This window comes from Protopterus annectens, chromosome 1.part1 (genome assembly GCF_019279795.1).
Source record: "Protopterus annectens isolate FY-2018-M chromosome 1.part1, PAN1.0, whole genome shotgun sequence".
Lineage (NCBI taxonomy): Eukaryota > Metazoa > Chordata > Ceratodontiformes > Protopteridae > Protopterus > Protopterus annectens.
In genome coordinates this window covers 438,021,431-438,046,784 of record NC_056726.1, presented here as the reverse complement: position 1 = coordinate 438,046,784, position 25,354 = coordinate 438,021,431, and the positions used below count along the sequence as shown (strand labels likewise).

The window sequence follows — 25,354 nt, the reverse complement described above, 5'->3', positions numbered from 1 at the left end:
ATGTTTTGGAAACCAGACAAACCTCTGTGCAGGCAGAAACTTCAAAATCGAATGCTTCAAGTTGCTACTGCAAAGATGCTGCTGATTTTCCATTATAACAGAGATAAAGGGATACATCAGTAGAGAAAGGAATAAGGCCAACATTAACAAATGAAAAAGAGCCTGACAACTGCAAACAGCATTATTTCTTTTTGATAAATTTCTTCCAATTGAATGGGCACTGACTTCTGAAGACTGCTTTCCCTACTGCAAAACCAAGAAACAAGGAAAAACATTTCTAGACTATTTCCAAGTCAAGCCACATGTGTACCTAAGAATAGGTTTGAGCTCTCTCAATTTGGGATGTTGAAACCATGCAGAAATAAGACTGTTACAGCTGTATATTAATTTTATTTATGTCCAGAGAATTGCATTAATGTATTTTATTTAAAAAGCAAACATATAGACAATTGTTAATAATGCAATCAATTGTTTTGCAGAAACACAGTGAAAGCTTGCTGTCTTGATTTCAGTGTGTTACTATGGCAATATCTCTATAGCAACATCTAACCCTCATGTTCAGGCAATAAAAACTATGGCAACTTATCTTACTAATGTTCAGGTAAGGAATATATGGCGACTTAGCCAGCTAATGTTCAGGTAGTAAATACAATGGTAGCATATCCTTCTTATGCTGTTACGATAAAATCTACAGTAGCATTACCTGTGATATTCAAACACTGAAACTTATAACAGCATATCTTATGGATATTCAGGAGATGAAGCTATGGTAACCATTTCAGGTGACGCTATGACAGCATGCCAAACTGATGTTCAGACAATGCAAACTATAGTGCAACATCCACTGAAACTATATTAACATATCCCACTGATATTCAAAGGAAGCTATTAAATGTATCCTTAGGGAGCAGCACATTATTCTGTGTCATGGTTCTTTCTTAGTGGAAAGAGAGTAAATACGCAACCATTCACTGAGAATGTGAACATATAAGCTAGCAGGTATTTCAGCTACCTATTCAGTTCTTGTGTTAGCTCAGATGGATTTGCACTCAGTAGTGCTGCTGTCTTTTCAAGTTACTGACCTGTGGTATGGTAACTGGTATCTCAGTTAGATTTCTTTTCACGCAGGCAGCAGAGTGTTTGATGTTGTCACAAATGCAAAAGGCTGGACATTTTTCTGAAGAGACGCATAAAAACGGTATCCAGGACATCAGCACCCATCCTGCAGCAGTTTTCCTTGAAAACATCTGTGACAAAGAAAAGAGAAGCTATTGCACAGGCTAATGAAACAGAACAATGGATTGACTAAATTACTTATATCAAAAATGTACACGGAGTTCTGCTGAAACTGAAGTGAACTTGATTAATTTGCATTGCACAAACGTAGCTGTTTTTGAACTATATTGTGAAGGCATTTATTCATTTATATACATGACCAATGATTACATAACTTTTTCAGTAGTGTTTTGTCTATTCTTGACAGGGAACCAACAAAGAAACTATACTGGAAAACAACGGTGAACTCAATGACAGGGAAATATATAAAAGCTATCAATTTACATTGTAAACCCTGCTGGGGCATAATCTTGTAGTTTAATTTACTGTTGTGGAGGGACTGTGCACTAGTGCCAAATTTGAGCCTTAGTCATTTTTTATCAATAAAGAGTGTTACTGGTAAATTTATACATTGTCTGGTGCTAAAATTGAAGTAGTAGTTCAATAGTCAGAGATTTGTCTCTGCTCAAGTTTGTGCTTAACTTCTGCTTTTATGTTCTGCTTATCATTTACGTACTTAAAACTATATTCTGTGCCTGCCCCATTCCCCACCACCACATTAAGCTAAAGTTTCTGAAAGAGTTCCAATATTGGCTTTATTTGACTGAATGCCTCGCTGGGTAGTTATTCCTTGAAAATTAAATTTTCCCAACCCTTGAACCCTTTTGCTGTGGTGGTTTAATAAGGTTGTGTCTCTGGCCTCCAACCCAATGGTAATCTGATTTCCAAAGTCCCTCCCCTCTTTCATTGCTATTTTGTATAAGCTATTAACGTACTCTTTCCGCCTACTGTTTTCCATAAATCCATTATACGGAGTGCACACCCAGCAAACCAGTATTGCTCTTTAGGAAAATGAGCAGGAGACAATATGTAGTAAAGGAGGTTTACTCAAGTTCAGCAAAGCTTGGCATCCTATCCTGCATTCCAGAAGTGTTTTACTTGTATTCAGTACCATCCAGATGAAGTTAAGTACCTTTGACTGTTAAATCATACTTGCTTAAGTTATTTTGACTGATCTCTACTGTTTCCTGCTTTTATGTATGCATTTCACTGTATTTTTACTAAATAAATTGTCCTTCCTCTAACTGTTACTGCTGTAAGACTGTCTTGAGATCACCTTCAGCAAGGGAGTTCCAGTTAGCTGCTTAACTGATTTGCGTCAGCATTGCACTTGTGGGTCTCTTTACTGTGTTTTTATATTACAAGGACTAGGTTTATTCATCTTGTGGCAGTAGATATTTGCCTGGTCTAGCTGTGTTGGGAAATACACAAAAGGACTTGTAGTGTAGTCATTTTATTGGCCAGAAGGCTCATTAGTTAGTTTTCTGTTTTTTTCTGTACTGCTATAAATTGTGCACATTTGCTTGAGTTAGCAGTGCACTGTACAGTAGCAAACACATAGAAAGCAAATTTCTATAAACGTGTACCTTGTAAAGTAGCAATATAGAGCAAATACCTTGTGTGTCATCAAGCTTAGAGAAGCTAGTTGGGTATCAGGTGGCAATACCTACAGATATGGTAGAATTCAGTAATGTGTGAACATTCACATAGAATTTAGTATTGTTTAGCATAATCTGCCCCAATAAAGCACCCATATTAGTCTGCACCAACAAAGCAGCCTTAATAGCCTTCTAACCCCAATATAACACCCCCTTGTAGTTCACCAATCAAAAGACTGAACAATATGGATATGCAATTTCCTAACTTCTCTGTACCAGCTTGGTGGATATGGGCATCTTGAGACAATGTAGTAATTGTGTCATGTTTAATGGCAACCACTTAATCTTTAAAGAAGCAGACACAGATTGCGAGAGGTGTATTTACACAATGACACACTGGAGGCTAAACTCGCTCATAAAAGGGCACGACAGGTTGTTGAAACCACTCACACAATACCCATGTCACATAGCATACAACACACACACACACACACACACACACACACACACACACACACACACACACACACACACACACACACACACACACACCTTCCTAAACAACAAAGATTGCCCAGACCACCCATTGTCAAAGCTATGCCTCAGCAAGCCCAAAGGCACTACTTAACACCGCACATGCTGTCACTCTCAGTGGAGCCCCAAACACTAAGCCCCTAAGGCAAGTAAACGCACTTCACAGGATACTCGCTGTAGAGGACTCCATTGTAAGATATACTGATGCCCCTCTAACCAGGCTGAACAAGGAGAAGATGACTGTTAGTTACTTATTTGGAGCCAGGATCTGCCAAATCACGCATGCACTTGTCAATACGCCACATATAACAGTATGATTCCATCATATTCCATGTAGGTGTAAATGACAGGAGATGTACTTCCCTGGATTATATGAAGAGAGATATTATGGAGCTATCAGACTATGTGTCTCAGGCTGGTATAAGCCTAGCACTGAGCAGCATATTACTATCACTGAGGATGATGCCACAATATGAGCAAAAAATTATTGATTTCAACAAATGACTGTTTTTCTGGTGTCATTCTAAGGGGATCTAATATTTGTCAGCTTGGAAGGACACGGTTAATAGACCACATTGCTTTGCCAAGGATGGTCTGCACCTTTCCTCTCTAAGCTTTCAAATACTGGCTTTATCCACCCCATAGTGCCTTTTTTCAGGCAATGCCAAATTGACAAACATACCAACATAGCAAAATCAACTCAGCTGGACCTCATGGTGTGACTGCTCAATGTCAGGAGCCTAAACAAACTACACTCCCTCTATGCCTTCCTTACATCTGAGAATATAGACATCTGTGCAGTTACCAAGATATGTTTTAAAGTGGCAGAAAGTACCTGGCAGTGCAAGGTTTCAGTACCTTCCACACTTTTAAACCAGTAGCTGCACAGACAAGATCTAAAGGTGGAGGTGTCTCAATATACACCAAAAGCAAGCATACCTCTACATGGTCAAATAGGATGATGTGCTGGAGTTCTTCCATGTGCAGATCACCATAGACAAAATCCCATACCACAACCTAGCCAGCTGTAGTTCATCCTCCCATGTCCCAAGAAGCTCACAATGCATACTGGGACCTACTGAAGACACTTACCATCGAACTCAAACACCCTACTGATGGGAGACTTTAATTACCACTCTACAGACTGGGAGTCCTACATGCCCTCAGATCTGTAGGCACAGAGGTTCCTGGAATTTGTAAATGCAAACACCCTTGGCCAAATAGTGAATACATCCACTAGAGGCTCCAACATACTGGACCATGTGCTCACAAATATAGGAGAACACTGCCCCCCACAAATGCCTCATCCTCCCTGGTAAGGTGTGACAATAGAGCTGTCTCTTTTGAAATCAAAATCAACTTTGTAAACTCATTAAAATCAGTAACAGGTAGGACTTATTCCAAGGCAAATTACCTTTTACTAAGTGATGGAATGCCCCTCCAAACCCTGAGAACACAGTAGCCTATGTTGAATTGCTCTCAGAACAGCCACGTCAATAGCTGCATAAAGGCTGCTGTATGAACCAGAAGTAAGCACAAGACAAGCCCCAGAAACAAACTGCCCTGGTGGCATCCATAATTAAACAGGATATACAACAAAAGGGGGAAAATTATGGCAAAAATCAGGAAAAGGAATTCCCATAAAGATAAAAACTTTCTCATCAAACTAAATAGGCAACCAAGAGGGCTAAATAGGTCAAGCAAAGCTAACTTTGAGGTTAAAATAGCCTCCCAGATGAAAGATAACAATAAGGCCTTCTTCAAGTATGTCATAAACCTCAAAGGCAGCACACAGCAATGTGATGAACTGGTAGTTGATGGTGCCACATTCACTGAGCCTGACAATATAGAGAACTTTAACTCCCTCTCACCCTCAATCCTCCCCCAGAAATGCTCTGAAATATAACCGCTCCCACTATAACTAGGGAACATGTACTGGTGTCATTTGCTGCACTTACTAAAGCCAAGAATACAGCTTCAGTGGGTGCAGATAACATCACAGGATGCCTCCTGAACAGTCTAAAATACAACTTATCAGGATCCCTGGAGTCATTAATTAACTATTGTCTTAAAACAGGCTTTGTGCCACATAAATGGAGAACTGTGATGGTCACCCCCTTCATAAGGAATGACCTTCAGTAGATCCTGAAAACTATAGATCTTGCTGCTTTGTCAGAAATGGTCTGCACCTCTCTTACTAAGGCTTATGCATTTGGGATAAAATTCTTGCTACCCCCATAGTGCCTTTTTAGGCATAGTCCATCTGATAGACATTCCGACCTACTAAATTATAATTTGGAACACATTAATGTGACTCTACTCATTGCCAGGAGTCTTAACAAAAAATGTCTAAACCTGAGGCTCTCCTGCAACTTGAACAAATTCATATATGTGTAGTTACAGAAACATGCTTTCAGAGGAAAGAAAGCACTTTCTCTATTCCTAGGTATAATGCCTATAATTTCTTCAGACTCCCAATTGTTGAGGAATATCGTTATTTGTCAAGGATATCATCACCTCAGGACATATTCCTTGGTATACCACATGTGATCTGCTAGAAGTCTAAATCACCCTAAGCAAGACTAATTACCACTTCATAGCTAGCTATAGAACACCATCTATGTTCTCTTCTGAGATCAATAGCTATCATAATGTATTAGGTGAAATCCCCATTAAACCCAAGACCTTTATACTGCAGGACTTCAACTGCTCATCAATAAATTGGCTGGCCTACACTACCAGTGATCAGCATGCCCAGAGCTTCCTTCACATTATAAATACTAACTTTGTTTCTCAAATAGTTAACAATCCTACTAAGAACCCCAATATCCTGGATCTAGTCCTCACAGATATGATTACTTCTTGCACAGCTCCATATGTGTCATGTCTTGTTAATTCAGACCATAATTTAGGGACCTTTTCCTTTAAAACTGGTGATACTTTCACTGTAAATAGCTCTGTGTTTAGGGTCTTCTCTAAAGCAAACCATCTTCAGTTACTTGATGACTTCAATACATTCTGCTGTAACCCTCCTCTGAAGGATCCTATTGCTAAAGCTCCTACCTGTGCCTCTGACATTTATGCCAACTTAATTAGTTGTATTAATAAGGCAGTCCTATCTGCAACAAATATAATTAGAAGTTTAAAAACAAACCCCTGTGGGATACCTGGATCCTGGATTCACTCCTGTGCATACAGCACATCGAGCAATGACTGCCCTTCAGCAATCATTGTTTCTGTAGCAGGTACGGGTTTTACGGGATCAGGTTACTAGCTTGAGGCCCAACCCTCCTCAGTGGGTGCACCACACACTCGCACACAAACACTCACACCAAGGGCCAATTTAGAGTGTCCAATCCACCTGCTGCATGTCTTTGGAATGTGGAAGGAGACCGGAGCACCTGGAGGAAACGCACACAAACACAAGTGAGGACATGCAGACTCCACACAGAAGGCATCCCAGCTGAGAATTGAAACTTAGAACCACTTGCTGTGAGGTGAATAGCAACTAAAACCAAAAATAACTGCAAATCTTTCTTTAACAATATCAGAAAGTTAAGAAATAACATCCAATAGTGTTCAGACCTAGTCCACAATAACACTATGCTCTCTAACCCAAAGGAAATAGCTAATATACTAGCTAACAAATTTAGTACAGATTTTATTCCACCCAAAGTTATAGCTATTCCACAGGTTCCCCAATCCCAGCCACCCCCTTTGATTACTATGGAACAAGTTCTTTCAGACATTTCAAAAACTTAGAATGCATTATCCGTGGGTTCTGACAACAACCAGGTTACCTGATTATCAGTGCTAAATATAGCCTTTCTGAACACCTACTTAACCTCTTTTATCTAAACCTCTCCACTGGTTACATTCCTGAAGTCTGGAAAACAGCCATCCATAGACCTAGGTAACTATGGACCCATTGGTCTCACTAGCCTCATATGTAAAGCTATAGATTGTATTATCTCAGACTTCATTAATCTGGACATTGAAAATCTCTTAACCCTGGACTCTCATCAATTTGCATTTATCAAAGGAAGGTCCTGCCACTTTAACCTCATTCATTTCTTTGAAAAACTAACTGAAGCAGTGGGTAGTGGTTATGCAGTGCATACAGAATATCTAGACCTGGCAAAGACCTTCAACACTATTCCCCTTACAGGTATTATCGATAGACTTGTAAATCTGAATATAAATTCTTATATTGTGCAATGGATAGCTAAATGGTTGTCTGAAAGAACCTATGTCATTAGAGTAGTAAGTGCCACTTTTGAAAGCAAAAAAGTTACCAGTGGTATACCACAGGACTCAGTTTTGGTTCTTCTCCAGTTTGGCATATATTTCTCAGACTTTCTGGCCTATGAGTAACTAAGTTTGCAGGTGACTGTAAATTGGGTATTTTTATTCCATCTTCGACTGACTCACAATTGCTCCAATATGGCTTAGACCATGTTAACAATTGGCTCAAGGACAATGGTCTCAAATTAAATAAAAAAAAAATGCAGTATATTTCATTTTGGTAGACAAAACAGTTTCACTTACCATATAGGAGATGCACCCCTCCAGACAATGTTGTAAGGAATCTGGGAACTCCTGTTAATTATTCTTTATCATTTGACCATCATGTTTCTAGTAGTTCAAAAAGCCTTTTATCTGGCCCATCTAATTTCCAAAGACATTTCCAGTAGATCCAAAAAAGTCTTGATTCCCCTTTCCTGATCTCTTATCAGACCCATTACTAAATATATAATGCACCTTTTGGCATGTATTTATTAAAAAATATCATACAACTTGAGACACCTCAGAGATGCATAACTAAAAAGATCAGTGGCCTCAAAAATATTAGTTATCAGGAGAGACTGGAAGCTGTTTCTCTGTGCTGTCTCTTACGGACTCCTCCATGGAGATCTATGTCTAGCCTTACAGGCCATAAAATATCCAACTCTATTTGATCTCCTATTTCTTCATAGAACTAATGGTTCATGAAATACTTGGTTAAAGGAGCTAATCCTTTATCAGCAAATAAATAAGACACGTTGGAATGATAGACTCATATCCTGACATACCTCTCACCTGTGGAACAAACTTCTGCTTCCTGTCAAGCAAAGTAGCCCCCTTGCCACCCTCAAGGTAAACCTACACAACTGGATACGCAGCCACATATTCTCTCTTGGTCTATCTTGTCTTAAACTCCTCGAGGCTAGAGGACTTCAGGTTCAGCTATGTGCACTTCAACACCACAAATTATGCACCAGACTGACTCAGTGGAACTGCTAATTTAACAAATACATCTTATGTTCTGTTTCCTTTGTAAGTGCTACTCAGATTGTTGAATCCTGAAATGTGGAGAATAAAAGACTGAAAATCTGGACTTACACATAATACGTCCAAGATTGAAATTTCTTGGAATATTCCCTTTTCTCAAGGTATGGGAGATCTTGGTGTTTGTATATATAAGTATGGGGGTGCAGAGGGCTTGAATTTTAAAGGGAAGAGCAATATCTGATATTCACTCTTCTTCTGTTTTTTTTTTCTGTGTTTTGGGACTTAGCAATCTGAGTCCTGACATTTCAATGTGGAATCCATTAGGTAACCCTTTGAAATTTTGAGAATCAGATTGCCATGTTCTAAAATGTAGAGACTGAAAGACTGAAAATCTAAGTTTGAGACTGACATTTCTCAGAATATCCTCATAACTCTGAGGTATAGAAATCTTGGAGTTTGGAGAGGGTGCATGAGAGCCTGCCCCCCCCCCCCAAATAAAAAAAGTTTAAAGAAAAAGGGTGAACTTTGATATTTTTTGTTCTGTATTTACTGTCTTTTGGACTCTGCTCTCTGAGTCTTGACATTTCAATACAGGGCTATTACATTTTCATAATGCACACTAGAGTATGCATTATTCTGAGTATATCAAACATGTTTGGAAATATTATGAGGTTTGACAACCTGGGCTGATATGCAGATTCATATGTGGCAATTATGAATTCTGGGCATGCAGCATATAATATGGACAACTAAGGACCTCCAACAACAACCTACAGTCTCAATTAATACATCTTACTTATAATGTAAATATCTCAGTTGTAACAATAGAAAGCAATAACTTTAAATCTGTCCCCTATACTACTACTCTTAACTGTACCTTACCACTCGAATCTCATAGGTCTCTTACCCTCACATTATATCACTTGCACACCTACTGCAGAACACTAAACTGAAAGCTTTGAGCTAAATTGCAACATTCACTATGACACTTCCAGAAAAATACAGGTATTCAGGTTTGGCTATTGTCTATGCCTCCCTATTACTCAGCAAATTGCTTCTTGACCACGCTATCACAATCATTTCACCAGATAAAGCATTCTTGTACACAACTGCCTGCTACCATCATCGCCCACTGTATTCACCAGCCCTTTGCATTCAGCTCACTGTCTCAGTTTCGCTGCTGTCAAGCATGTTATCTGATTTTCAACTCACAATTTTAGGAATGCACAAAAGACAGAGATTCTCTCTAGTACTTATGTCACCTCAGCTACTCAAAGAATATTGCCCGATAGCAATATTGTGACCACTGTTCTGATATACAAACAAATCCAGGAGTAGTATCATTATCACCTATTATCTATTTACGTCCATCTTCTTCAAAAATGAGACACATAATAAATTACTTCATTCTTCAGACTATTAGATACTGCTGATATAAATAAAAACTAGATGAAATCCATGCCTGAGCATTATATTGTAAAACAGATGTGCTATCAGTTTGTGAAATATAGCTTACATCAGATTCACAATACAAAGACACCCATTTTCCATCCCAAACATCCATCCTCATGGACTATCCAAGCAAAAGTACTGTTAGGGTTTGGGGTTTGCTTCATTCTACTAAACTCTTTTCTGTCCTACAAATACAACCATAACTCTCAACTTCTTAGAACAAGAAATCTGGACAAAGCCTAAGATAATGGGGGGGGTCAAAGACCCAAAAATAGGGACATGTTTTAAATATTGTTCTTATAAGCTTAGAAAGAGGATAGAATAACAGGATTTAACAGGATTTTTGTTACCATACATTTTCGGAAGGATAAAAACTCTGAAATTCAAATTTATGTCATTATTTAGTAACTTCAGTCCTTGGTGATTTTACAGAAAATAGCACATTTTATGAGAAAAATACCAAACATTTGAAGCAAAAATCTGGACAGTCTGCGAAAATCTGGACAGCTGAGAGGTATGAATACAACTTTACCATTAACTGTTGACTTTTCTCTAATTGGTTAATAGTTGACTTAACTCTAAATACATACTCTACTATCATAACCTCCTTAGTTTGCTACCCTCTAATCTATGACCACCCACTTTGTTAAACCTCTAAAGGACTTACTATATTTCTTCTAAAAAAAAAAAAAATCACCTGCTGTTTGACTTAAACATTAACCTACAAGGTCCATGTAAATATGATATTAGCGGGCTCTTAAATGATTTTGGTTTCTTTCAACTCTGTTACTGCAGCCATGCCATTGGAAGCATGTCTCCACGTGCTCCCTCAACTGTATGAATGCACCATGGCAGTACATGTTCCCAGGTTTACGCAACACCTAGTGCTCCTGCTATATATCACCCAAATACTGAGACAGATTGATTTCCCTTTCTCTAGGATACATGAGCCGGCAGTGGCTGACCATTCCCATCCTCTTCAGCCAGCTCCATCAGCCACCCAAGCCATTATTCAAACTCAGGTTGCCTGGGCTGTAGTCTGGATTTTATCCCACTAAACCACCGGAGCTGGTGGATCTTGTATCAGTTTTAATGTATGTTATAATCTGTCAGAATCTCACGTTAGCTAATCTAAAACCACCTGCATTACTTTGTCCTCTTTAACCGACATTAAGCCACAGTTCCATCTGCTTGAGTTGTTGAAATAGGTCGAGTGGATGTAAAAGATCATACGGCACCTATCGAATATAGTAGGGGATGTTCTTCAATGCCCTAGCCAGAGTTTCCTTAGTGTCAGAAATACCACCCAGGTCTCCTGAGAAAAGAGGTCAGTTGCCTAGTGGGGTTAAGCTGGCCAACAAACAAATTAAAAACAAAAGTGTTACAGACCTACAAACGTACCAGTAAACCAAAGCCTCTTCACAATCCAAGAAAACCATTCTTTGCCCATTTTGAAGAAATATATGTCCCTATTTCTTTACCTTTTGTACTCGATGGCATATACCTTAACTCTCTATATCTAATACATACACCACTCATTTGCTCATTAATACAACTTGCTCAAATACTTTCTAATTTCCTCTCATCTCTCTTAATTATTCTCCCTTCTGCTACAACACATCAATGAAAATAACTACCCCTACTGAAATAAATATGTAAATATAAGATTACAGAAACTTCTCTCACAATACTTCATTTTTTTTCTTCTTGATGCAACCTTTTATCCTCTGATCGTATGACTAATTTCTTTATTAACTACTGCATTTTTGTATCCATATGTAATCCTGTTTTAATATGCTTTTGACAGTATTATTTGTACTGTTAATGCTGTGTGTTTTGTATTGTAATCTTTTAAATTTATCTTTTTCTATTGTAATGTCTTGATGTAATCTTTATGGAACTTTTCTCCCCTGGATGTGGTTGAAAAGGGTTCTGTTTAGCTCTGCTGGCCAGTTCCAGTAAGCAAAATAAATAAACACATACATAAATAAAGTATCCCTACATAATGTGATTAATGTAGTAATTTACATAAAGTTCTTTATGTTTGTATATTAAGTTTGTTTAATCATAAATGCACGAAAGCCAAGTTCATCCAACCTGTCCATTTTAGAAACTATGTGCTGTGGCTGAAACAAGTCTGTTGGGATATGTCCACTATCCTTTTTAATTAATAATTACAAATAAATAAATAAATAAATAAATAAATAGAAAATGGTCTGAGAATGAGAACGACTTGAATATTTTCAGCAAACTGCATTTTCTTTATTGCCAGAAGAGAAGACTGCAAGTAAGTTATAAAAATCTTACAACCTTTCTGTTAAAAATTAACTCAAAAAATGACTCTGATATGAATAACAGAAAGAAGGGCACACTTACACTCAGGTTTCTACTAGCTGAATCTCTTGACAATATGGTAAAAATGTGGATACTGGATACTACTCAGATTTTCATTGTTGTTTTGAAAATGTCACATCGGTAACACAGTTTTATTCTGTAGCTGCAACTCAGCTTGATAAAATAAAGTAGTTTTACTCTGAGTATCATAGGTTCATAGGTAGGTACTAGGCTATCTGCCCGAGGGCATTTATAAGCCTAGCTAGAGTGTGTCGACTTTCGCCACCCCATTGATTAATTAACTGATCCTCTGTCAAGCAGAGCCAATGAAGTGATCCCAGGGGTGTATTTTCTGTTACCCATCCACTCGTCAAGGTTTCTCTTGAAGAGTGCTAGTGAGGGACTCTGCCTGATGTAATTTGGAATTTTGTTCCAAAGCATGGGGAGTCACTGTGACAGGAATCTATCCCTCCAGTGTGTTCTATTTATTGTTGTGGCAAGGTTTAGCTCAATAGAGAGCATGTCTCGCAGTGATTTGGATTTCTTTAGGTGGAGCATGTCCATCAATTCTGAGTTGGACATGGCTTTGTAAGTCAGGCAGAGATCACCTCTGAGTAAGCGATATGCTACTGAGTACAGCTGGAGTTTTTTCAGTCGGGCTGCACAGTACATATGTTTGAGGCCAGTAATCCTCTTGGTGAGGTACTTTTGTGGTCTTTCCAGCTGTTGGAAGTGTCTTGTGAGGTACATCCCAAATGGGGCATTGTACTCTATAATGGGTCTAATGAGTGACGAGTAGAGGGGCACTATAACCTCTTTATTTCTAGATGCGAACCCTTTAGTAATTAGATGGGCCACAAAGAAGGATTTCCTAACTTCTTTGGCAATATGATTCTCAAAGGAGAGATTACTATCTACCTGGGTCCTCAGATCTCTTATTACCCCTTCTGTATTAAGGGGGCTGCCACCTATGTGGTAATTCATGGGTGTTTTGTTTTTCCCAAACAGGATGACTGCATTTTTTGGCATTTAGCTTGAGGTCATGACTTTGACACCAGGTGTCCATCTCAGTAAGGCCCTTTTGGAGGATGTCCGGTTAAGCCAGAGTCAATTATGGCTCCCAGTTTGCAGTCATCGGCGAACTTAGTTAGCCATAGTCCTCCTGTGTTTGCCTGTACTGTATATGCCGAACAGTAGGGGTCCCAGGACCAAGCCTTGCAGGACACCACTTGTGACTGGTTTAGAGTCGGACCTGGAGCCTGCTATTTGTACCGTGTGAGTTCTGTCTGTAAGCCAGGTGGCAACCCATCTCATGACGTAGGGGTTTATGTTCAGGCTGGTGAGTTTTTCTGTAATACCCGAGTGAGGAATGGTGTCAAAAGCCTTGGTAAGACCAAGGTAGGCTGTGTGAACCACCTTTCCCTCGTCTATGGCCTTGGTGACTGTCTCGAAGAAGTCAGCCAGGTTTAGTAGGCATGATCTGCCCTTAACAAAGCCGAACTGGGTCGGGTCAAGTGTTTGGAATTTCCCAATGTCTTTGCTAATGCGTTCCATGATGATGTGCTCCATAGCCTTGCAGACCAGGCTAGTCAGGCTTATGGGGCGATAGTTACTAGGGTCAGTTGTGGCCCCTCCTTTGTAGAGAGGAATAACCGTTGCTGTGCGCCATTCTATGGGGACGCAACCTGTGGAGAGGCTGAGGTTGAACAGCGTGTTTAGGTGGGTGGTTAGTTCTTTCTGTAGTTCATGCAAGACGCAGCCTGGGACACCATCTGGTCCCATTGATGCTGTGTTTTTGGCTTTTGAAAGGGCTGTTTTCACCTGTGATTTTTGGGAGACTACACTTTTCCGGTATTGTTGTGGGCCCTTTTGGAGGTGAGGGGGGGGTGAAGTTTGCACTGAATCTATCTGCCAGGATATTGGCAATATCAGTAGGTTCGGTATATTTTGTGCTATTTTGCACTAGTTCAGTGCATATCTGTGAGTTGCCACTTAGATTCGTAACATAGCTAAAGACGGCTTTGTGGTTATCTTTTGAATCCTTGGCTATTTTTCTTTCAAAGTTAGCCTTGGATGATTTCATGAGGGACCTTAGTTTCTTACTGATACTGATCAGGGATGTCTTTCCTTCTTGGGATTTGCTTTTTTTCTGAACTAGTTTCCTCCTTCTATTGTATAGCCTGTTTATTGCAGGGGTCCACCAAACTGGTTTCCTTCTCTTAGAGGAGTGAATCTTAGTTTTGCTAGGTATGGCATGATCCATGTATCCTTGTAGGTGCTCATAGAGTGCATTTGTAAAGATTTCTGCATCTTAAGCAGCGTTATGCTTTAGTGTGGGGGCTGTGAAACTTACCACCTCTGTCTTAAGTAAGGTGAAGTTTGCTTTAGAAAAGTTTTTTACTGTGGTTTCCTTAGTTGGGGGTGGTGGTGGGATGTGGACATCCAAAATGATTAGTTTATGGTCTAATCTAACCAGTGACGGGTTGACCTCCGGTGTGGAACACCTGATGCCCACGTTGGTGATGACCAGGTCCAATATGTTTTTACCTCTGGTAGGGGAGTTTACCAGCTGATCCAGGTTGTTTGAGTTGATAAATTCCAGGAAGCGCTGGGCCTGGGAATTTGTACTCGAGTAGTTTTCCTATTGAATGGTAGGGTAATTGAAATCGCCCAATATCAGGGTGTTCGGTAGGACCTTCATGTTTTCCAGTGTCTCCAGAAAGGTGGAGTGGTGGTCCTGGGTCATGGAGGGTGATCTGTATCAGGCCACAATTTGCATTGCAGATTTGCCCGATGTTAGTTGCACATGGATGATCTCAGAGGTATCATGCTGTGCCACTAACCTGGAGGTGTTAGGTATCCTTGATGAATATGGATACACCCCCCCCTCCTTTGTGTTTTGGTCCTTGTTCTGTGGACAAAACGTGTGGTATGAGTTGTAGCCCGGTAGTGCTGGGGTGCTCTCTGGAGCCTTGAACCAGGTTTCAGTTACTGCACAGATGTCAGCATTCTCCATACTGAGGAGTGCTTCGAGCTCGTGCATTTTGAGATTTAAACTCCTGGCATTGAGTAGCATAACCCTTAGTTTTTTGCTAATTGTGCTGTTTATGGAGGTGGGTTTGACTTATGAGCCTTGCCTAAAAAAGGCACTATGGGAGCAGCAAGAGCCTTGGCCAGTATTCGAAAGCCTAGGGGTGACAGGTGCAAGCCATCTCTTGGGAAGCAATGTGGCTTGTCGAGCATGTCGTCCCAGGCTGACAGACACTGGATCCCCTTTGAATGACACCAGAAGCTTATCCAATTGTTGAAATTGATTATTTTTTCTTTATACTGAGGTATCATTCTTGGTGAGGGCAGGATGCTACTCAGGGTCAGGGTCATAGCAGCCTAGTCTGCATGATCAGAGAGCTCTTCTATGTCTCTTTTCATGTAGTCCAGGGAGGTACATCTCAGGTCATTCACACCAACATGAACAATGACAGAGTCATATTTGTACTTGTTCTGGAGTGACCTGAGTGTTTGTGTTATGTGGCGGATTCTGGCTCCCAACAGGCAGCAAACAGTAACCTTCTGCTTGTCCAGCCTAGTGAGTGGGACGTCAGTGTGCCTGACTATAGAGTCACCTATTACTAGTGTGTTAGGTATGTTATTTCGCCTTAAGGGCTGTGATTGTGCGGCACACTGATTTTGTGTTTTATGTGTTGTCTGGTTTGTGACGGGAAGTGCAGGTTGTTTGGGTGTCTGCTTTGGAAATCTCTGATGCGTTTGCAGGTTTTTATTTAGAGCCTCTGAGTATGATTTTATGTATTTATGTGTATTTTTTGCCAGTGCTGTTTTAGTAGGTCTGTGTGCGGCTGGAGGTGTGGTGCAAGTGCTAACCTTCTCCTCTTGACTGTTTCAGTCTTGGGTGGAGACAGCTTAGCTTCCAGTTTGGCTGTATAATTGCATCTCTCGCATATGTTGGTGTTTTGTGGTAGGAGGAGAGGGTTGTTTGTGTACATGAGGCAGTTGTAACATTGCTTCAGGATACCCAGATTCACCAGCTGGACTTGAGAGAGCACCTAAAGTTGCCCTTTAGTCAAGCCTGAATAGTAGGGTGAGCTGCTTAGTTGCTTGGTTGGTGAGGGGTGAATAAAGAGCCTTGCCCTGCTGGGCAATCAGTGTCAGGGTATATTAGTGCTTGCTATTAGGTCTGAGCAAGTGCTGGGCTGTAAGATGATTTTTGAGTGCTTAAGTTGAGAGTTAGACTAGTTTCAAGGGAAAAACCGAAGAGGAGACTTAGTGGAGCCGGGAATAATTTAACCATAACTAACCAGCACTGCCCGGTGCGCAAAACCGTGCAAACGCGGTTTTTATAGTAGGGAAATTAAAGAGATAGAAATTAGCCCCAAACAGCCAATAAACTACTAACTTCTGGGCTAGAACCACTCCTCCAGGGACAGATAGGTTGCTCAAAGCTCCCCTCTCTCACAGGTGAACAGAGAAACTTCCTTCTATCCAAGTAATGTATGGGCAACTCAGAAACTAGTATCACAGCCCTGAATTCAGCACTAGCCTGAAAACTGGATTATACTAGCTTAGAAAGGTGGGAAATAAGGAATGTTTTAGTTTTTTTGAAAAGATAAGGCAAAAACAGTAAAAAATACACTTAAAACAGCTTTAAACGACTACAGACGATCAGAAAAGGCTATCGCACTTTAGTTTGTAGCATACAACAGTTAAATTATTTAAACCAAAAACACCTTTTTAAAAGTGCAGGCAGTCAAATAAGTACAATATGTGAAAAAACTAGCTTTTAAATCTCAATAAACGCTGGAAAATCTGCGTTTAGGCGAAAACAGTTAAGCACAGCAAGAAAGTACAGAAAACTGATACTTAATCACTCCAAAGTCTCTCTTCTAAGCTAGAAGGCTTGTATCAGTTTAAGGCTTTCTAGTGCTACCCAATAGGTTAGTTACAGGAAAGATGGGAAATAAGCGCAGATGTGGTCTTTTAAACCAGAAAGTTGAAAGAGATGGACAAACTATCCAAATGGTCAATAAACTACAATTTCTGGGCCAAGAACCTCTCCTCTCGTGGTAGACAGGCTACCAAGTGCTTACCACTCCCACTGATAAGCTAGAAGGCTTTCCTCCAACACAGAAAGGCTTGTGGGGCTCAGAAGCTCACCAACAGTCCTGGATACAGTAACTCTGTATCTGGACTAGGCTAGTTACAGGAAAGGGGGAAACAAGAGCAAGTGCAGCTTTTAAACCAGAAAGTTGAAAGAGATGGAAAGAAAACTGCCCACGCGGCCAATAGCTACAATATCTGGGCCAGGAACCACTCCTCTTGTGGTAGATAGGCTACCCAATGCTTACCACTCCCACTGATAAGCTAGAAGGCTTCCCTCCAACACAGAAAGGCTTGGGGGCTCAGAAGATTACAAAGAGTCCTGGATACAGCAAATCTATACCTGGACTAGACTAGTTACAGGAAAGGTGGGGAACAAGTACAAACATAGGCTTTTAAGCCAGTAAGTTGAAAGAGATGGAAAACTGCCCAAACGGCCAAATAAATTACAATTTCTGGGCCAAAACTCACTCTTCCCATGGAAGATAGGCTACCTAGTGCTTACCACTCCCACTGATATGCTAGAAGGCTTCCCTCCAACACAGAAAGGTTGGAGGCTCCGAATCTTACTAACAGTTCTGGATACAGCAACTCTGTAACCGGACTAGGCTAGTTATAGGGAAGGCGGGAAACAGGCACAAGTGTGCCTTTCAAACCAGAAAGTTGAAAGAGATGGAAAAAAACTGCTCAAACAGCCAATAGCTACAATTTCTGGGCCAGGGACAACTCCTCTTGTGGTAGATAGGCTACCTGATGCGTACCACTCCCATTGATAAGCTAGAAGGCTTCCCTCCAACATGGAAAGGCTTGGGGGGGGCTCAGAAGCTTACAAAGATTCCTGGATACAGCAAATCTGTACCTGGACTAGACTAGTAACAGAAAAGGCAGGAAACAAGCGCAAACACAAACTTTTAAATCAGAAGGTTGAAAGAGATGGAAAAGCTTCCCAAACAACCAATAAACTATAATTTCTGGGCCAGAAACCATTCCTCCTGTGGTAGATAGTTTACCTAGTGCTTACCACTCCCACTGATAAGCTAGAAGGCTTCTCTCCAACACAGAAGGTCTTGGGGGGCTCAGAAGCTTACCAACAGTCCTGGATACAGCAAATCTGTACCTGGACTACACTAGTTATAGGAAAGGCAGGGACCAAATGCAAAAAGATTTCAGGACTGGACTGATGAGATTTCTTTGTGTCAGGATAGACAATTTATTCTGAAAGATGTTTGGACAAGGAAAGGTATTTCCTTAAAAAGGGCTCACATTACTGGTCAATAGCTTCTCTGAGCTCCTTTTAAATTGGCAAGGTCTACAACTGTGTGAGTCTTTTAGGCTAAAAGTGCAATATACATGCTAAGTTTGAAGTTTTACTACCTGGGAATATTCTCCCTGATCCAAAGTATAATGATTCTGGAGTTAGTATATGTTGGTAACAAGTGTGTGCATGTATTGGGGAAGCACAGTCCCCAAACTATGGGTTACAGGTGAATAAAGCTTTAATGACATTATTGTAAGTTTGGAGATTCAGTGTAATTCTGTGCTATTCACACCGTTTTTATAGATGTAGGACTCTCAATTATGGGTTTTACACTTTCAGTATAGAGGCTTTTTCCACTTTCCTCAAGACAGATAGGAGGATATTTTGTCCCAGAACTAAGTTGGTGAAATCAAGAATGCTTATGAAGTCTCTATTACAATATTGTACTAGGATGAAAATCCATAAGAATATATGTCTCTGTTTACTTACTAAATATAAAGCAGCAAATGCTTATCCAGAAATCTGTCCTTTATGAACCTGAGCAAACTGTCTGAAACCTTACTATGAAAAAACAAAAAAACAAAAAAAAACAAAGAGGGGGAGAGAGAGGTCAGTAAAGAAGGACCCAGGAACATTTATTTCTCCAGTTATAGACAGGCAGGCATGTAGACAGATAAGCTATGATAAATAAATACATTTGGGGCATGTGAATTAATTCACTGAGTTACACTTTGAAACACTTGCCAAAGAATGCAACAGATGGTGTCAAGTCAATTATTTTGCAAGTTCGGGCTGTGACAATGCCCATTTGTATTAGCAATAGTCTAAATAATAAAAAAGCATCAAACCATGAGTCCCCGTTCATTTTTATTTATCTTGATAGGTTTACAATGGACATATAAAGAGCATTATCAGGGTACAATAAATGTAGTTCATTATTCTGAGCTTGTATCATTTCCTGTTTAGCATTGTGGCCAAATAATGCTGACCTGTATTACCTGCAGAGATGTTTCATGCTAAATGACTTTCTGATGAATGTACTCTCATCTTGAGATAAGTATATATCTAATTATTCTAAAACTTGCACCATTCCCCAAGATGAATAAAATGGGAATAAAAGGCCCAAAACGAGGGGCACATTTTATATATTTCTGTTATAAACTTAAACAGTTGCTATAATAACAGTATTTGTGTTAGAATGCATTTTCTGAAGGATATGAAGTCTGAAACTCAAATGCATGTCATTGTTTAGTAACTTTAATCCTTAAATCATCCCAGTGATTTTCAAAGAAAAGACCATGTTTATGAGGAACAGACCAAAAGTATAAGGCAAAAATGTGGACATTCTGTGAAAATCTGTACAGTTGTAAGGCATATACACACCTACTTCCCCCATCCCTCTCAACCTCTTACAGCAAGAAATCTGGAATAAGCCTAGTGATACGAAAGGAGCTCATTAAGCGGTATGCTAAGCTGAGGAGGGCTGAATGAGAAGGTACTTTGAACAGGAGGAACTGTAGGTGATTACTTGGAGATGTTGAAATGGCAACATATAAAGGAAATTATGTTGGGGTGGGATGGGGAGTGAAGCCTTACAAAGTGTAGCAAAGGTAGTGCAGAGCAAGCTTACCCTTGGGCAGCAGTCAATGGTTACAGAAAAAGGTAGGGGGATACTATCTTCCACTGCCTTGTAAGGACTATCAGTAAAGAAGGTAAGTGGCTTCAGCTATAAACCTTAGCATAATAAAGGGGGAGGTATTAATTTTCCTAAAAGGAGCTGTAAGAGCAACTGAAGTTAATGGTGAGATAAACTATTTGATAATCATTTATTTCCAAAACAAGTATTCACATCCAGGTTTCAGATTTTCTCTGTCTCAACAGATGAGATTACCAGTTCTGACTGTTCTTTCTTAAACAGACTGCACTATTACCTGCTTGAGTAAAGCCTTTTGTAATTTGCCAATAATAATCCTGCTTTTAGGTGTGTCTGCAGCCAAGGTGTTACAATTTATATTTGGCATTTTAAAGTTCCTCATTAACAATATCTCCCCTTTTAACTGCCATTCAAACATCTACAGTCACCACTTTGGACCATATCTATTTCACTGCCCCAAAACATATCAAACACTGCAGGTGTTTTGGTCAAAATAAAACTATAAGATCATGGTCCAAACTGCTGCAGGAGTATCACACACTGACAGAAACCAGGGCTTGGCTGTATCCCGCATGGATGAGATTGGTTACCTGTTCTGATGTGCTGGGCCTTCAAAGCCTGCATTATATCCGATGTAAGCCCAGGACACAATCCTTCCCTAAGGAACACCATGGCATGTTGTACATTGTGTCACTGCTGCAATACAAAAGCACAAACCAAAGCAAAAGAATGATCAGTACAAACACAAACGATCTGAAGCAAATGTCCCTTGTACCGCCAGCCTTGTGCTAACCATAGACTATGAAAAACAATGCCGTTTGAGTATGCGTGCCACTGAACCAGACAGGGAACATACTTGTTTCTGATTGGCAGGAGGACAAAAATGTTGGAGTGTGTGTGTGTGTGTGTGTGTGTGTGTGTGTGTGTGTGTGTGTGTGTGTGTGTGTGTGTGTGTGTGTGTGTGTGAGTGAGTGAGAGGCAGACAGCTGGATGGATGGTTCGGCAGGTTCACTGATTGATTAATGATAGTTTAATACATTCTTACATTAAAGTTTGATTTAAACGTTTGCAAAAAAATTATAATGTCAAAAATGAAAGTTTATTTACTAAGGTAATCCTGTAAATAATTGATTTTACTTTTTCCGGACAATATACTGTCTGGAAAAGGCAGTCGCCATTTTCCGGACAGTGCCCCTTAATTCTGTACAGTCAGGAAGAATTCTGGATGGTTGTTAATCCTAGAATAAATGTGTGATTATTTAAAATATATGTCATTTTTGTGTTGAGTTAAACATGTTTATATCATGCAAAAGCTCTACTGTTTAATAGGATATACAGCTAATTGCTCATCTCAATGGATTCACACCTACACATAAATATACTTGCCATACTCTTACTGTTAATTCATACTTTTTTGTCATAGATGATATGTTTCCCCTATGTGGAGTTGAACCCACAGCACACTAACATATATGCATACTTGCCTATTTCGTTACAGGGTAAGCTAACAGCCAGCACAACAGATAGACCCTCTAACACTGAATGAGAAACAGCATTTTACTTACTATTGTTAAAGGAAATTCTTAATTGTTTACTCATCAGAATGATACTTTTCCAGATACCTAATTTGTTAATTTACTTCAGGAAGCCTTGAACATCACTGGTTCATTCAATGAAGAAAACACAGATCCACTAGAACTTCTTCCAATCATTAACAACCCACTGCTGTCTGTACCTCCAAATGGCATCAGTCTCCACAAGCAGTGTATTATTTTCTTGACTGTCACTCTCATTCAGTATCATGCGTATAAACATATTCCCAGGATTCAATAATGCCTTTAGTAAGTGTACATTAAGTGTACATGGTTTTGAGCAAACAGACAACACAGACATAACTCACACCTTCTTTCTCCTAATTTTAGTATTCTTACTGATATTATTATAGCTTTAAATATTGACAGGGATTCATAAAGATTACCACAAAGTATAGTCTACCAGTAGGTGCATAGGTTCATAAGTGTGTACTAGGCTAATGGCTTTGGAGCCTTTACAAGCCTAAGCCATAGAAGTACCCTGGCATCGTGCCGCCCGACGTTAGTTCCCAGTGCCTCTATCAAGCAAAGCCACTGGAGTGATCCCCGAGATTAACTTTCTATTTCTATTTCCCATCCACTCATCAAGATTTCTCTTGAAGACGGCCAGTGACGTGCTCTGCTTGACATGTTTGGGAAGTCTGTTCCAGAGCATGGGCAGTCTTTGGGTTATGAACCTGTCCCCCCCAGCATGTTCTGTTGATTGTGGTAATGAGGTTGAGGTCTCTGCAGAATATGGTGTGGAGGGATTGGGATTGCTTTAAATGTAGCATTTCTAACAGAGCTGGGTCAGACATGGCTTTGTAGGTCAAGCAGAGATTACTTCTTAGTAGACGATATAAGACAGAGGATAGCTGGAGTTTTTTGAGTCTGTCCGTGCAGGACATGTGTTTCAGGCCTAGGATCCTCTTCATGAGGTACTTTTGTGGCCTTTCCAACTGTTGCATGTGTCTAGTGAGGTACATGCCAAATGGAGCATTATACTCGATGATTGGCCTAATGAGAGAAGAGTAGAGAGAGATGATGACCTCTTTCTTCCTGGATGCAAAACCCTTGGTAATGAGATGTGCTACATAGAAGGACTTTGTGACCACAGTGGCAATGTGGTGGTCGAAGAAGAGGTTGCTGTCAACCTGTGTCCCCAGATCTCTTATAATGCCTTCAGTGTTTAGTGGACTCCCAACGATGTGGTAATTAGTGGGAAATGAGTTTTTCCCAAAGGGTATAATGACGCATTTTTTTGGCATTAAGTTTAAGGCCATGGTTTCAACACCAGTCATTGGTCTCAGTGAGGCCTTTCTGTAGGATGCTGCATCACTTGGGGATTTAATAATGGCTCCCAGTTTGCAGTCATCTACAAACTTGGTTAGCCAGAGTCCCTCTGTGTTGGCCTGGACTTCTGAGAAGTAGATGCCAAACAAGAAAGGACCCAGGACAGATCCCTGTGGGACTCCACTCATGACTGGTTGGCAGTCTGACTTGGAGTTTGCTACTTTCACACTGTGGGTTCTATCTGTGAGCCAATTTGCAGCCTACCTAGTGATATAGTGGTTGATGCCTAGTTTGGTGAGTTTATCAATAATTCTTGAGTGAGGAATGGTATCAAAGGCCTTGGCCAGATCGAGGTAGGCTGTAGGAACTGCCTTACTCTCATCCACAGCTCTGGTGACTGACTCAAAGAAGTCAACCAGGTTGAGCAGGCAAGATCTACCTTTCACAAAACCAAATTGAGTGGGATCTAAAGTTTGGAGTTTCCCTATATCCTTGTTAATTAGGTCCACTTAATGTACTCTTTCTGAGTGACTAGAAAGCACAAAAAATGTGATAAGAATGTTCTTTAATACATATTGTGTATACTTAGTGTACACATAGTGTAGGATTTATTGAATCTGGCCCATTGTTTTCCTGAGTGCTGCCTCCTGCGCCGCCTGCCGATCATTAGCCCCCACAGCTTACTGTTTCCAGTTTTCATTTAACACATCTAGTCATACACCAGACAGATCTACCAAAGTCTATAAGTAGTCATTCTTGTATGTTTAAGTTCCATCTCTTTGCTATTGATTTTCTATATATATTTTGATGGCTAATTGTTTATAACACAATACAAATGCAATCCTTTATACAGACATAATGCACGTCAGATTAAATAATATTGTATTACACACGACTTTGAACAATGTCCACTGATTTGCCACTCAGTTCATATAAGCACTCACATCTCACCATCATTCTCTCTTTGTGTTGTCTTCTGTTGCCCATGCACTTATTTAACATCTCTCATATATCCCTTTCTTCTGCATTCTTCACCTCTCCTTCTTATCTCCATACATCCAGTGATCGTTCTCCTATTCAACAAATATAGCATACAGTTCTTTTTTGCATCTTCTCCATTTTTACCTCCCTCACCTTTCCTAGAACCTTCCACTTCCATGCAATGTTTCTTTTTAAAAATTATTTAATTTAATGTTTTAATATATAAGTTGCCACCACCCTGTAGCCATCAAGCCACTACCTGTTATTCTCCTATTCATTTTTCCTGACTTCCAACATCATAGGACAATGGAAACCACAAAGACCTCCTAGAAGTACACGTAACAAATACCCTCAGCAGCCCCAAATGCACGCTTTCAAAACAACACCTACATCAACACATAGAGATACTTATCATAGAGCCTCTACCTCTAAGCCCATAAGGCAAGTCACTACATAATCTAACATTATAGTCATTGGAGACTCCATTGTGAGACACACTGATGTCCCTCTCACCAGACTGAGTAAGGAGAAAGTTATGGTCAGTTGCTTATCAAGGGTTAGGATCTGTCACATTACACATGCACTCAGGTTATTGGACCACGATTACCGATATGACTCAATCATAGTCCATGTGGGAGTAAGTGACCTGACACGTACCTCCCTAGACTATATGAAGAGTGACATCATGGAGCTCTCGGAATATGTGTCTCAGGCTTGTATGAGCCTAGCACTGAGCAGCATTTTACCTTCTCCAAGGATGATGCCACAACATGAACAAAAGATGGCTTTAATAATTGGTTTAGTTTCTGGTGTCATTCTAAGGGGTGCAATATTTGTCAGCATGGAAGGAGATGGTCAACAGACCACGCTGTTTTGCCAGGGATGGTCTGCACCTCTCTCCTCTAGGCTTTTGAATATTAGCTAAAACATTGTCTTCCCCCATAGTGCCAAACTGAAAGTACTTCCGACATAGCAAATCAAAACCAAGAAAATCTAAAGGTATTACTACTCAATGCTAGGAGTCTAAACAAAAAACACCACTCTCTAGAAGCTCTCTTTACCCTAAAGAATGCTGATGTCTGTGGGGTCACTGAGACATGGTTTAAATCTGCAGATAGCACACCAACAGTGCAAGGTTATAATGCCTTCCACACATTTAGGCCAGCTACTTCACAGGCAG

General features: G+C 40.1%; 1 protein-coding gene across 1 annotated transcript in view; it reads right to left on the bottom strand.

Moving 5' to 3' along the window:
- Positions 1-25,354, bottom strand: part of CHADL (chondroadherin like) — a 210,041-nt gene that overhangs the window by 119,771 nt on the left and 64,916 nt on the right. Inside the window, exon 2 of the mRNA XM_044087099.1 lies at positions 1,083-1,247. Coding sequence (XP_043943034.1) covers positions 1,083-1,247 — 165 coding nt within the window. The remainder of the gene's footprint in view (positions 1-1,082; positions 1,248-25,354) is intronic.